The sequence below is a fragment of the Mesoplodon bidens genome (assembly GCF_964165515.1).
Source record: "Mesoplodon bidens genome assembly, chromosome: 2".
Classification (NCBI taxonomy): Eukaryota; Metazoa; Chordata; class Mammalia; order Artiodactyla; family Ziphiidae; genus Mesoplodon; species Mesoplodon bidens.
The window spans coordinates 50,964,549-50,980,209 of NC_138177.1; the positions used below are offsets into that span (position 1 = coordinate 50,964,549).

At 37.0% G+C, this 15,661-nt stretch overlaps 1 protein-coding gene across 1 annotated transcript in view; it reads left to right on the top strand.

Annotated features, from left to right (window-relative positions):
* Positions 1 to 11,789: 11,789 nt before the first annotated feature.
* LOC308629588 (zona pellucida sperm-binding protein 3 receptor-like) overlaps positions 11,790 to 15,661 on the top strand; it is a gene marked incomplete at its 5' end in the record, with an annotated part of 57,555 nt that continues 53,683 nt past the window's right edge. The window contains 3 exons of the mRNA XM_081257603.1: positions 11,790 to 11,883; positions 12,825 to 13,004; positions 13,563 to 13,662. Of these exons, the coding sequence (XP_081113729.1) occupies positions 11,790 to 11,883; positions 12,825 to 13,004; positions 13,563 to 13,662 (374 nt within the window). The remainder of the gene's footprint in view (positions 11,884 to 12,824; positions 13,005 to 13,562; positions 13,663 to 15,661) is intronic.

Consider the following 15,661-nt stretch of genomic DNA (forward strand, 5'->3'; position numbering starts at 1 on the left):
ATTTGCATTTGTCTCTTTGTTTTAATGAAATGTTTTCCCTTCCACTATGATTAGTTCATCTTTGCATTTCCCTCAGAGGTTTGCTCACAGTGGTGCTGAACAATTATGTTGTGAGTAAAAGTGTATACAGTTGTATGAAATGTTAATTTGGTGCTAAGTTTAGTTCAGTCTAAGAAAGTCAACTACAAAGCCTCAGCTGCCAAATATTCTCTGACCACAGGAAAATGAATTACAACTAAGTGGATTATTTCTATTCTAGGTTTAATAACCTTGGGGAGAAGGAAATTGGTAAACCAGAGGCTCTGCCATGAAAAATTTTAACTAATGGGAGACTCTATTGATTGTATTGCCATTTTGTATTTATGGGAGCCAAAAAAAGGAGCATGTTATTTTCTAAAATTCCTCTGAATCCAGGAGTTATTCTTCTTAGTCCTTTTGTCACCAATTTCAGGCAAATAACCGATTTTCTGATACCGATAATGAGCCTATTTGCAGATTTAAAGATATGATGAGTTCTCTTATATTCAAAATATATTTAAATACTCTACATGAATTTATGTAATTAAAAAAAATTTATTTCCAAAAACTATTTTTTCTTAGAACCTTTAGATGTCATCTAGCTCAATACCTGATGGAAGCTTGAGTATTGCAAGTTTTAAATTATATCCATTTTAAAGGTATACCAGAATGTACATGTTATCAATCTGGGTCTAATCAGGAGAGAGAAACCACACAATGATTTAAACATGGGAAGTTAAATATAAAGAATTATTAAATTGTGATAAAAGAGAAGCTATAGGCTATAAGAAAACCCTATATGGTTCCCTAGGGCTGTGGGAAGGTACTCAAGAAAGGACAAACTTCAAAGGGGGGCCTTTTCCAATGCTTGGGTTTAGATCTCATTAGAAAAGGTATAATTGCAACCTACTAGATGCCGGGGAAGTTCAATAAGTTGCCCGGACCAGAGATGGTCTACAGAAGCCATGCTTGGGAATGTAGGCAGGGCATAAGTGAGCTGCAGCTGGTGAGTATGCACGTGGGTCTGAAGCTGGCCAGGGGCACTAGAGCATTCTGTGTTAGTGAAGTGACTGCCGATGGTAGCCAGGAGCATAGGTGTGCAGAGTGATAGGGAATCCAGTGGCAAGCCTACAAGACAGAGATGGGGTGCAGGCACATGGCAGCTAGTGGCCAGGTGTGCAGGCATGCAGACAGAGTGCCAGTGTGGCAAGAGGCCTGGAATAGCACCGCTGTCAGGAGAACCACAGGAAGGTGGTGGCCAGGCCAGTTCAGGGCTGCAAAATTACCATGGGATTCTGCATTCTGGGCACAGGGCTGGGGCAGAGTGCTAGTAGGTATCCTTACACTCACAATGCTAACCCACTGTGAAGCAGCAGGAAACAGCAGGAGCGTACCTTCTTCCCACAATATTCCTCTAGCACCCTCTACTGAGAAAGCTTAGCGTCATGCTCACTGCAAAGCGGAAATGCTTAAAGGAATACTGTTCATGATCACAGAGTTGTGTGTAATAAATGGTGACTTTGGAGCTAAAGGCAATACATTGATAAATAGCAGAGCATGAATAACTTAAAGTTGCTAAACTAAAAATGTGAAGTCAAAATCACTCAACGATTGCTTAGAGTTAAATCTATAAAGAAAGAAATGCTGGAAGAGTAGCAGCAAATTTATTAAAATCTAGGTTTATAATCTAAATTTTGTTTATTTTCCACCAAGGAAAAAATGGGAAATACAATGGTTATGTATTTCCTGTTGGTTGATAAAACTAAAAATATTTCTGACAGAGGACCTTATTTGCTCTTACTAAAATAGGTAATATTAAAATAGAAAATTAAAATTTATCTCATGGGTTATTTTATAAGAAACTCTGAATAACGTCATGGACAACACCATCACCAATTTCAAAGCTATTCTTCCAATAGCCAAATATATAGCCTTTTATAAGAACTGAGTTGATCTATTAAAACATAAGTTGAGATTGATGTTTTTGCAAGGAGTTAAACTACTGTGAATCTGTCCAGACACATAGCTACTAAAGCTCTATTTTGAAGCAAAGATGGACCATGGAATATATAGAGAAATGAATAAATAGCATCTCTGTTAGAATAGTGATTCTCCAATTTGTTGCATATGAGAATCACTGGGGGCATTTCAGTAATAATTCAGATACTTGAAAACTTATCAGATGTATTTGTAGGGGATGGGGCATGAGAGTCTGGATTTTTAACCACCACAAGGCTTTTTTGGGGAGCTGCCTGAACCAAATACGCAATCTCTCCTTGAGGGCAACCCATAATCATTCACAGGTTGATACAGTGGTTCAAGTGCCCACTTACTTTGACCCAATCTTGGACATCTTCAAAGGGCCATCCAGCTTTTGAGTGCCCGGGGGATCAGCTGAAACTTCTGATGCCACTGCTTCCCAGTTCAGCTTTTCCCTCCACCCAATCCTGCCCCTCTCATTCCTTTATGGGTCTTGTTCCTGAAAGGACTCCTCAATGACCCACCTGTGTGCAACCTCCATCTCAGAGTCTGTTTTCCAGGGAACCGAATGTATGAACTGTTCAGAGGTTAACCTAACTTATGAAATGTCTTCTTTTTTGATTTACTTGTTCTTTGCTCATGATTTTATTTGTTAGTTCTATTTTTGGAATGATTTGTAAGTAAGTCTTTTCTATTTAAGGCATTAAATCTTAATTTGTTGCATCTGTTTTAATTATTTTAGTATATTTTTATTATCTTTTCTATTTACTTAATAGTGTTTGATATATGAGTGGCATAAAAATTATACCTGAGTTAAACATTTTTCCCTTTGTTTTCACCTTTGATACTGTGATTAAAAGCTTTATACCCCAAAAGTATGTGACTCTTCATGGACATTTAGAATGCTCCCAAGGGACTTATTGAAAAACAGAAAATCAGTAGGTAAAAGCAATCTTCAACTGCCTACAGTTAGATCCATGGAAGAGGAAGTGTCAGAAAAGTAGATCATGAACAAAATGACAAAGGGACAGAGTGAGTATCAGATAGAACAGACTGGGGATTTTTACCCTTACTTCTGAAGTTTTGTTATAAAGAAGAAAATATTGGAGATCTCATCAGCAAATGCATAGGTACCCTCATGCTGAAATTACAAAGCCCTGAGAGGATCTGACTCCAGCAAGAGGGCACTTATAGTCAGAACACCTTTGATATGGTTAATATTTGAGGATACAAATATTTAATGATAACATTGTATCATGCTTTAATTGCAAGCAACAAAGTTGGTCTTAGACTACAACTGATATACCTATGAGCTTGGTTTTAATTGTCTCACTTCTGAATCCAAATCTTTCAAGAGTGTTTGGAAACTAATACTGTATAGATAGATATGTTTATGACTCAGCATGTAGGAGACTCTGGTTCAATATCATAGTATTTCTTACCTATTCAGTTTCTATCCACCTCCAAAATATATCTCTAATTTACTTCAGAAAGACTCCAGTTCTGTCTGTCACAACTTTCTCTTACAAAACCGATTTCCTCATGCCTTACCCCATCACTGCCCTATCACTTTTTTTTAAACATCACCGCTCTCTTGATGTGTAGTGGTCACTTCCTTTCTGTTGTTTATACTTTTACAAAATAAGTGTGCATTCTTAATCACTAGCTTAATGTTGATTTCTTATTCCTTTTTATAAATGGGATCATGTAATGTGTATTATATTGTGTCTGATTTCTTTTGCTTATATTCCTGAGATTTATTCATGTCGTGTTATAACTGTAGTTCATTCATTCTCATTGTTATATATCATTCTGTTGTGTGAGCATACTGTAGTTTACTTATCATTTTAATAAGGATAGAATTTACGTTTTCAGTTCTTTGGCTACTACACGACTATGAATATTTCTGTACATGTCTTCTGGTGCACGTGCTGGTTGTAGAGTGCACATACTCAACTTTTATAGATAAATTTCCAAAATCTAGGTTTATAACCTGGCTATGCCACTTTAAAGTTATATGACTATTTACAGTTACTTAAACTCTTTGTCCTTCAATTTTATTTTTGATAAAATGGGGAGAATGATAGTATTTGTCTCAGAGTTAACAGATCAATGTTGTATTGATACATGTAATTTAACACATAGTTGTGCTTAGTAACTGTCATTATAATTATTAATGTTATTGTTATAAAAAGAATGCATGGAGAGAATAATCTACAGAAACCATGTATAATTTGTATTTAGTATTTCTCATCTCTAAATATCTTATCCTCTTTTGATATCTTTTCCTGCACATCATAAAATGTTTAAAAATAGATTTTCAAGGGACTTCCCTGGTGGTCCAGTGGTTAAGACTGCGCTCCCAATGCAGGGGACACAGGCTTAATCCCTGATTGGGAAACTAAGATCCTGCATGTCACACGGTTAAAAAAAAAAAAAAAAAAGATTTTCAACATATCTCTGGGTCTGAAACCAGAGTTTTGGCTTAGGAATTGTCATCATTCACTGCAACTGAGTTTTTGGATCCCATCATATTACTTGCTAAACAAAACCTGTGTCCAGAGGTACCCAAGTATGAGTGAGCTAGTGACATACATTTAAGAAACTTTTTTTTTATTTCTCTCTAAAATTGTGGCCCACCTAAAATTTACTATCTCAATCACTGCTGCTGAGATTGGATTTAATATGGGTATTATTTATAAATTGTTTAAACTCAATTATAAGAGCTAGTTTTTCATCTTTGGCATATTCTGAGTTAGAAGTAGCAGGTTTCAATGCTTTCATATTTTTCAGCAAATAAGATCCAGACCCCAGGACAGGAAGATATCATAGACTCAGCTTTCCTAGCCTCCAGCTTTACATTTTTGTCCAATGAACACTGTGTCCTTTTTTGGGTAGGTCATTTGAACCATCCTTCCAATTGTCCCTCATGGGTAAGGGTAAGCAAAGGGAACAATGGACTATTATGACATTATCAATTTGAGGACTGGCTAAGGGGAAGGAGGAAATTGAATATACACTGCCACTTTTTTTTTTCTACAGTTAATCATTTGCAGGAACAATTAACTGTTACTTCTTATCTATTCCCGTTTATTTTTACCTGACCAGCCAACCACCAATCACATTGCTGGAACTCAGGATTTTCCGTTGAGCATATGCTTGAAAGGCAAAGATGCAGTGATAAATTCTGTTGTAGAGAAGGCTAAGAATATCTGAGATCACAGGTACCTCATCTTGAGAGAAACAACTCAAGACAAAATTACAGAGTCTTCTGCTTCTTGCTCAGAAATCTACAGGTAAGTAATTTACTAAACACTCAGATTACCTTGGGGGAAAGGCTGATGTTTTGTCTCTTTGAGGAGTGAAGTCTTCAAAGGATAAGGCAGAGAGATATACTCAAGCATATGTTCATCAGAAATCCTTTCAGGATCCCTGTATTTTGTGGTAGAAAAAAAATGGTTTGTGTGACTTGAAAAGTACTTATAAATTTTTGAAGACAATTATTTAATTATAGACACGGGTGACCACCTAGAGGGGTGGGATAGGGAGGGTGGGAGGGAGGGAGATGCAAGAGGGAGCAGATATGGGAATATGTATATGTATAACTGAATCACTTTGTTATAAAGCAGAAACTAACACACCATTGTAAAGCAATTATACTCCAATAAAGATGTTAAAATAAAATAAAATTCATAGATATTATGATTTTAAAAAATGCCTGGTAATGAAATAAATTGTTAAGTAAATCTGGAGTGTAAGGTGTTATTTCTACTGATTCTAAAATATGTGTGTTGGTTGGTTTTCTGCCCATCTCTCACATCTGGGAGAAGAAGCAGGAAGTAATTCAAGTTTCCTGGAAGGGCAAGGGTGGTTCAGTGAGAGGAGATCTGGTTTTCAGAGTCTACATTCAGCAAAACTGTTAGGTTTCTCTCTGGAGACTTCATCCACCTGCTATCAGTCTTTGAGAGCAAGGGGATACTGGTAATCCTCTATTCAGTCTTTTAAGCAAGAAGCCATAGTCTTCCTCACGTCTTTTCTCTCCCTCATTTTCTGTAATTGGCATTGTTCTCTTCTGCCTTGAAATTCTCTTCTACCTTGGTTGAGCATGGCGTAGTCCTATTTTGGTTGCCAATTCATTCTTTCAACCACTTCTCTCTTTGTTGCCTCCTCTCTGACCTAAACTGGTCGTAAAAGGAGAGTGAAAGTAAAGTAACCAGAATAAACAGAAGCATAAAAAAAATTAACTCAAAATGGATCTCAGACTTGAATGGAAGAACTAAAACTATAAAACACTTAGAAGAAATCATAAGTGTAAATCTTCATGATGTTGGGTTAGGCAATGATTTCTTAGATAAATAAGCAACAAAATTAAAAAATAGATAAATTGGACTTCATCTAAATTAAAAACTTTTGTGCTTCAAAGGATACCATCAAGAATAAATAGAAAGCCCACAGGATGACAAGTGACTTGTATCCAGAATATATAAAGAACTCTTACAACTCAGCAATAAAAAGGCAATAAACCCAATTAAAAATGAGCCAATTATTTTAATACACATTTCTTTAAAGAAGATATCCATATAATAATAAGCAAATAAAACGATGTTCAACATCATTAGTCATTAGAGAAATGTAAATAAAACCCACAGTGAGGTACCACTTCATACTCACTAGGATGGCTAAATGAAAAAAGAGAAACAGCTACAAAAAACAATTACAAGAGAATGCAGAGAAACTGGAGCCCTCATTCACTGCTGGTGGGAATGTCAAATGATGCAGTCACTTTGGAAAACAACTTGGCAGTTCCTCAAAATATTAAACATAGAGTTACCATATGATCCAGCAATCCTGCTCCTAGGTATACACTCAAGAAAAAATAAAAACAAGTGTCCACACATACAAAAAATGTACATGAATGTTCATAGCGGAATTATTCATAATATCTCAAAAGTGGAAACAACCCAAATGTCCATCAGATAAAGGATGGATAAACAAAAGGTGGAATAGTCATACAACAATATTATTCAGTCATAAAAAGGAATGAAGTACTGGTCCTGTGACAGTGATGAACCCTAAAAATGTTATACAAAGTGTAGGAAGCCTGTCACAAAAACGCACAGACTGTATGATTCTATTTATATGAAAAGACTAGAACAGACAGATCCACAGAGACAGAAAGTAGGCTAGTGGTTGCCAGGGCCTGGGAGGAAGGTAGAAATGGGGAGTGACTGCTAATGGGTAGAGGATTTCTTTTTGGGGTGATAAAAATATTCTAAAATTTGATGGTGGTTATGGTTGCACAACTCTGTGAATATGTAATACTAAAAGCCACTGAATTTTACACTTGAAGTGGATGAATTTTATGGTTTGTGAATTATTTCTCAGTAAAGCTTTTATAAAATAATTACATGTGGGAAGAAAGAGGGCAGAATAAGATTTTTATTAACAATTGAGTTTGTGGAGCATGTAAGTTTTTGCACCTATGGGAGACAATTGGGCCCAGAGGTCTGTGAGTGATTCATGGATGATGGTCAAAGCCATGGGGTTGATGAGTTACTCCCAGGAAGACAGTTAAGGTGAGGGAAGAAGAAGCCCAGGATGGACCCCTGTGCACGCCAGCACTGCTGCTCTGGGTGTGGCACTGGGTTTCACTATTACCATGAGCCATAATGAAGGCCAGACCAAGGCTTCTGGCCCAAGTCCAACATGCCTTCCTCTGCACTGGGGCTGGGTTAAAGACCCTTGGAATTTCAGCCACCCATCATTATAATTTTATATCATTATTGTGATGATGTTTTTGTCTTCTAGGAGTTCACCTTCCACCAGAGACCCATGTTAATTCCAATTCTATTCCTCTCTTCCCTAGATTGAACAATTGCCAGCATTTTTTTTTCTTGATGTTTACCATGTTTCAGGCACCATGCCAAGCCCTTTACAGGAAATATTCTTATTTAATTCTCTCAACAATTCTGAGAGAATTGTATAGTTATCATTCTTTTTTTTTTTAATTGGGATATAGTTGCTTTACAGTGTTGTGTTAGTTTCTGCTGTACAACGAAGTGAGTCAGCTATATGTCTACATATATCCCCTCCCTCTTGTACCTCCCTCCCACCCACCCCCTATCCCATCCACCTAGGTCACCACAAAGCACCAAGCTGAGCTCCCTGCACTATACAGTAGGTTCCCACTAGCTATCTGTTTTACACCTGGCAGTGCACATACGTCAATCCCAACCTCCCAGTTCATCCTACCACCCACCCTGTGTCCACACATCCGTTCCCTACGTCTATGTCTCTATTCCTGCCCTGTAAATAGGTTCATCTGTACCATTTTTCTAGTTATCATTCTTACTTTATAAAAAAGTAAATTGGGGCTTAGAGGACTGAGTATCTTGTTATGGCAATATAGTTCCTTTGTGGTGGAACCAGGATGAAAACCCACATGGCCTGGGTCTGACTCCAGAGCTCACACCTGGGTTCCAGCCAAACAGTGTCCTCCTCTGTGGATAGCAATTTGGCTGTGGCCTTGTGAGGTTGAGGTAAAAGGAGTGAAATAATTTCCTCACCACTTTCCATCTGCTGTCATTACCTAACTTGGCTGTGAACTGCGGAGAGAGGAGAAGCATTTTTTACTCCTCTCTCTCACTCTATTTTTACTGGTCTTGTGTCATTGCTCTCCATTACCTGGTTCGTGATATAAAGACTCAGGTTAAAGGTGAGGAAGGGAAATCTTGGAACCTGCAATAAAATCACCTGTTAGTTTCTTATTAAAATAAAGATGTACCTATCTTTAAGATAAATACAATCTCACCACACACACACACACACACACACACACACACACAATATAAGGATAGAAGTGCACATGAAACCTTTTTCCCTTTAAAACATATTTTGTCACTGTGTACTTTTGAATTTAAATTTATAAAACATTTGTTCAGCACCTTTTCTGTGCAAGGCAGTGATGAGTGAAAACCCACTCTCTCACTTCAAGGAGTTTATAGTTTAGGGGAAAGACAGACTTTTGATTTTAGCTGTAATCCAAGTCAGAATTAGAATAGAATTCTAAACACTAAATTGTAACTGGAATGTGGAGGCTGGAATGGAGGATAGGACCAGTGTTTGAGATGTGTCTGGAAAATGAGTGGGATTTGATGGAGGAAACAGTGAGAGAGCAGATGATGTGGACGCGGGTAAGAGAGTAGGAAAGTGTTTGAAAATTCCAGAATATATTCAAGAATACAAATATGTTTTTACTGAAGAGAGTCATGAGAATATACTTTTTAGCACCATTTTAAAACGGTCCAATGTGTCACATGAGGGTTAGTGTTCTTACGAGTCTATTTTTTTTTTTTTTTTTTTTTTTTTTTGCAGTACACGGGCCTCTCACTGCTGTGGCCTCTCCCGTTGCGGAGCACAGGCTCTGGACGCGCAGGCTCAGCGGCCATGGCTCACGGACCCAGCCGCTCCACAGCATGTGGGATCTTCCCGGGGGGCACGAACCCGTGTCCCCTGCATTGGCAGGCGGACTCTCAACAACTGCGCCATCAGGGAAGCCCGAGTCTATTGCTTTTAATGAATGCATTTATAAAGGCTTTCTTCCTAATAAATTCAATGCATATATTTTTCTTATGAATTTAAGTACATATATAGAGATCTTTAGGGAACATTTTCACTGTGAGGTGTCATTAAACATTTTTTGAAAGCCATTTACTTTTTTGCCAATATTTTAGCATTTTAAGATTTTTGTTAATTTCACTAAATGACCAATTTACTACAACTACCAAATTACTGACTTACTGACAACTTACAATTTTTTTTTCTTGGGAAGATTTTAATGCTTTTGAAAATTTCTGTTAGCTTTGAGTTGTCTGGTTTTCATCATGTACAACCTGTCTTTGAGACAGCTCCCTCTGGTTTAGAGGTAGGTGGTGGAGAGAGAGAGAGGGCTTCTAAGGAGCACAGATAGGAGAACTGGATGAAGGTGGTCAATAGTCCCACTTTTCCTGCAGCTGTCCCAGTTTTAGTACTGAAAGCCTCACATCCTGGAAGACCCCCTCAATCCCAAGCAAACAGATGGTGACCCTGTGCTGGAGAAGGGGGGCAGTGTGAAGATTTTTATTTCTTCACACTTTTAGACCAGGCTGATTTATTCCATATACATTCAACATTAATTGTTGTAAACAAATTTGTTATTATGTTGATTGAATTTTTGGCAGAACTGAGGTCATGAATAGGGCATGTAGGATGAGGCGTAGGGTTATGTGAGTATGCAGGTAGCAGGAGGTGGGGTTGGAAGAGTGGAATGATCACAAGTTTTAGAAAGTTAAGAATCTGGCTTGAGTCTTCACTCAGTCAAAGAGTTAAGCTTCTGCATACAGTATGAGGGATACCATAAGCTTCTCCCGGCCAAGGAGCACGGTGACAGCCTTGGGAAAAATAGTGAGAAAATTGCTTTGACTTAAGTGGGCATCTGCTGACAATTAGTATAATCGCATATGAAACCATCTCAATCTATGTCAGGTTTTAGAGTAAAAAGTGAAATCCTGTATTTTACTGAAAGTTAATTTCATATATCACTTTAGATATAAGGACTATCTTTTAAGTAAACTAAGGGTATGTGAAGTTTTTCCCATTTATGGGGTAAAAATGGCCCAATAAGGCTATTAAAGATGTCTCTGGTTAATGAATGACCAGAACCAAGATACACACCAGCAATGTCTCTCTCTCTCCCCCACTTCCTTCCTTCCTTTCTTCCTTCCTTCCTTCCTTCCTTCCTCCCTCCCTCCCTTTCTCTTTTCCTTTCTTCCTCTCTCTCTTTCTTTCTTCCTTTCTTTCTTTTTGGTGGCAAAACTGATGCTTTGAAAATTTTGAATTGACCCAATGGATTATTGTTCTTGGTGATAGTTGCCATAAGAAACTTACACAGATATAAATGGACATATAAGTAGGTAAATAAAAGATCGATAGATATAACTCCTTTTCTCTGTCTCATCATTTCTCGCTTTTCTTTCATTTGCTTCCACTTCCCTAGTTCTTCTGCCATTTCCTTGTTCATATCATCTCCGTCGGCTCACCTGGCCAATTGCAGTAACCTTCTAAATCAATCTTCCTGTCTCTTCTCTCTGCCTCTTTCAGTCTATCTTGTCCAACTCTGTCACAGTGATCCCTCAAAACCACAGCAATCATGTCACTCAAAAAAAAGAAAAATCAGTGGCTGTCCATTTCCTAGGACCAAACTCCTGATCTTGGCACTGAAAACTCAATAAATCCCAGTTCTAATCAGTCCTTCTATCTTTCACTATTTTTTCCCTATCACACATTCCTTACGTGCCAAACAAATAGAAGTACTAAGTACTGTTGCCCAGAAATAACCTTTACCTTCTATACCTCACTGCTGTATCTTTCTCAGTTTTCACTTCTGGCATAAAATGTCTTGCATCCAATGCTCCAAATTTCATAGCAACATCTGCTACCTCAGATGCAGCCACATCCATAAAGCCCACTCCCTTCTCTCTACCTGGAAATAACTGACCTCCTGAATATGCTCCTGAAGCAGATAATATATGCTATATTTTACTGCAAATATTTGTGCTTAATGTCTCTTCTTGTACATTCAGTTATAATCTCCTTGAAAGGATGGTTCTCATGTTTTTTCCTAGTGATTATGACAAGTGGGAATTCAATAACTATTTGTTAAGATGAGTTCTTTCAACAGAGAAATATTGAGGAAACATCAGATTATGTGTCCACCAAGAGTTCCACATGGGGCCCCTGATACAAAAGGGAATATGGGAGCCAGGCCCTTCTCTGGGCTGTGGAGAGTCTCTGATCCAACTCTGTTCCAAATGACCTTGGTCGCTGCTCTGTTGGCAACTGTTCTTGGTGAGTAATGGGAAGACAAGGTCAGATTGTTACTATACAGCTGAGTTCATCAACACATCCTAATAAGAAATGACTAATAGATACCTATCTTTAACATTGTAGAGTGTATTTGACCACCTGAAATTTAGGGAAATTTGCTATAATCCCCCTTCCCCCCAAAAAAGGTTTATTTATGGTCACTTTTGATACTCCCTTTTAGAACTTTCTCTCCAGGAACTCTTCAAACAATCTAACCTCAAAGCAAATCGTAACTTGGAATAAACACATATTATCTGCCACCTGACCATGAAGAGCTTTCATTGCCTGTGTGGATCTTCAGAAAGTAGTGGGATGGGTGTAATTGTGCTGGGGCTCCTGCCCCTTTATTTAATTATTCCCATGGAAATAGAATTAAGACTTTATGTTTTAAGAACTTAATGCATCTCTACCTTGTGATGTTTTTTGAAAAACACCTGATTTTCAAATAAGCAGTCTATTCAAAATCCAAAAGGTCCAAAAGGACATAAAGGAAATATCTCCTCCTTCCTGACTCCTGAGGCAACTAATCTTATATAATGCTATTATTAATAAAAGATATATTTTTGCTCAGGCAAGAAGATAGGATTATATGGCATGGTATAGATGCCAATGTTCTGAGTAGGTAGATTGGGGAATCTAATAGCATGATGAAATTCAGGTCTGTTCATCCATTTTCTGACAAATTATCACATATACAGGAGAGGATGGATGAATTTTTCTGCCTTTTTCCATTATTATTGTCATCACCATCAAGTAACAAACATGGATTATGGATTGTTCACTGTGTTCATTGAACAGTGGGATAATAGGAGTCATGAGGAAGGAGAAAAGCATGATCTCTGTTCTAAATGTCTTACTACTGAATAACTGAGATGCTGTGTCCTAAGCTATAACTTGATTCTCCTCGTCATTTTGGTATCCAGGCAATTGTGGTCCTCCACCTTATTTACCGTTTGCTTCTCCGATAAAGAAGTTGTATGACACAGACTTCAAAAGCGGAACTACACTGAGATACGCCTGCCATCTTGGCTATAGTAAAATCAGTTCAAGTTTAGTTACTTGTAATGGTAAAGGCTCATGGGACTATAGTGCTTTTTGTGCTAGTAAGTATCAACATTTGTTTTCTCACCTGTACTTTTGTTTTATTTGGGAAAGTTATCTTAGGAACTTAATAAATTCTTTAATTCAAATGAAAGTCTTTGATCAACGTAGTCGTCAAAATTAACATTACCTACAGTATATGGAGAAAGTCAGTTTGGAATATACACTGAGATATTTTTCTAACAGTAAATATATAGAATCTATTTCCCTTTTTTCCTTCTGTTTCCCTGTGATCAAGGGCATATATTTTTGAGAACATACATTTGTGTGGATAACTGGTCCATATAGCACATCCTTTATTATCACACTTATCTAATTGAGCAAGCAAATCTGAGCACATTTTTTTCTTCTTTTTAAAATGTATTCAAAAAATGGAATAAATGTTTACACTTACTTTTCCTCAAAATAAAAAATTCAATAAGTCAGGATCAAAAATAAGCATTGAAAAAATTTTCTGGCTTTATGTGGAAGCAGAAGTTAAAGCCAATCAATCAGGTTTTCTCCCCCCTAGTTTTGTCAGTAATTGTATTCATTAGTCATTATTTTCATTTTCCTCCTAGAGAAACAATGCAGAAACCTAGAAGACTTACCCAATGGGAAAGTGGAAGTTAAGACAGATTTTCTTTTTGGTTCAACCATAGAATTCAGCTGCTCAGAGGGGTAAGTATAAGGTAATCCAGAAGCAATACTTTTCTTTTCAATTAGTTTTTATAAGTAGGTAAACATTCTCATGTTTCAAAAATAAAATAATGTAAAAAGGTATACATCCAGAACTTTCACTTCCACTCCATCTCATTCCTCTCTGCCCTCTGACAGCAAGTGACTTTAGTTTCTGATTTTTCTTTTTGTGTTTACATATGTAAATACAAGTGAGTACACATATTTTTATTAATATTTTGTCTCCTTTATCAACACAGAAGACAGCAGACTGCCTATGTTAGTTTGAACCTTGCTTTTATTTTGGTCACTTAACAATATTGCCATGGATTGAATATTTGTATCCTCCCCAAATTTATATGTTGAACCCTAATCCCCAGTGTGATGGTATTTGGAGATAAGGCCTTTGGAAGTTAATTAAGTCATGGGAGTGGAGCCCACATGATGGGATTAGTGCCAATATAAGAAGAAACACAGAGCTAGTTTCCTTTCTCTTTGTTTCCACCATGTGAGGACCCAGCAAGATGACTGCCATTTACAAACCAGGAGGAGGGCTTTTATCAGAACCTGATCATGCTGGTACACTGATCTCCGACTTCCAGAACTGTGAAAAATAAATTTCTGTTGTTTAAGCAAGCAGTCTATGATATTCTGTCATAGCAGCTCAGACTGAGATAAATATGTACTGGAGATCTTTGATATTCATGTACTGTTTCCTCATTTTGTGTATGTATGTTTACAGCTATATAGTTTTCCAATGCATGTATCATAGCTTATCATAGTTTATTTAATGGTTCCTATTGATAGACTTTTGTGAGTTTCCACTCTTTTGCTGTTACACACAATGTCCCAATGCCTAATTTTCTGTACATGTTATTTTACATGCATGCAGTTAGGTCTGTAGGATAAATTCCCAGAGGTAGGATGGCTGGATCACAGAGAAGGTACTTTAAAATATTGATAAATATTGCCAAATTTCTCTTCATAGACTTTGTACAATTTTGTAATATAAACAAATGTCTATTTCTACACCACCTCTACAATTGAGCATTTTCTCAAACTTTTGAATTTTTGCCTATTTAGATGGGAAAATAAAACTTCTGTGTAATTTTTAAAAACTTATTAATTTGAGATGTGTAGATTGATATGCAGTTATAAGAAATAGTAAAGAGAGATTCTATATACCATTTTTTTCCAGTTTGCCCCAATGGTAACATCTTGCATGACTGTAATACAGTATCACAATCAAGAAATCAACATTGATATAATCCATTCACCTTATTCAGATTTCATTTCTCTGAGTGTGTGTGTGTTTAATGCTATGCAATTTTATCATGTGTGTAGATACATGTGACCATTACTGTGGTCAAGATTCAGAACAGTTCCATTATGAGGATCCTTGTGTTATCCTTATATAGGCAACTCCCTCCCTCCCCTTTCCCTAACCTCTGGCAACCACTAATCCATTCTCCATTTCTATAATTTTGTTATTTTGAAAATGCTATATAAATGGAATCACATAGCATGTCATCTTTTGAGGCTGACCTATCACTCAACATAATTCTCTTGAAATTCTTCCAAGTTGTTATGCTTGGATACTTTGTTCTTCTTTTTGCTGAGACAATATTCCATGGAATGAAATTTGTTTAGCCATTCACGTGTTGAAGTATACTTGGGTTGTTTCATTTTTGACCCTTAGGAATAAAGATGCTATAAACCTTTACATACAGGTTTTTTTTTTTTTTTTTGTGTGTGTGTGTGTGTGTGTGTGTGTGTGTGTGAATGTAAGTCTTCATTTTTATCTTTCTGGGATAAATGCCTAGGTAGGTCACATAGTAGTTACATGTTTAGTTTTTTAAGAAACTGCCTGTTTTCCAGAGAGGTTGAATCATCTTATGTTCCCATCAGCAATGTAAGACTGATCCATAACATCCACACCAGCATTTGGTGTTGCCATTTATTTTAGCCATTCTTTTAGGTGTGTAGTAATATCTATTGTGGT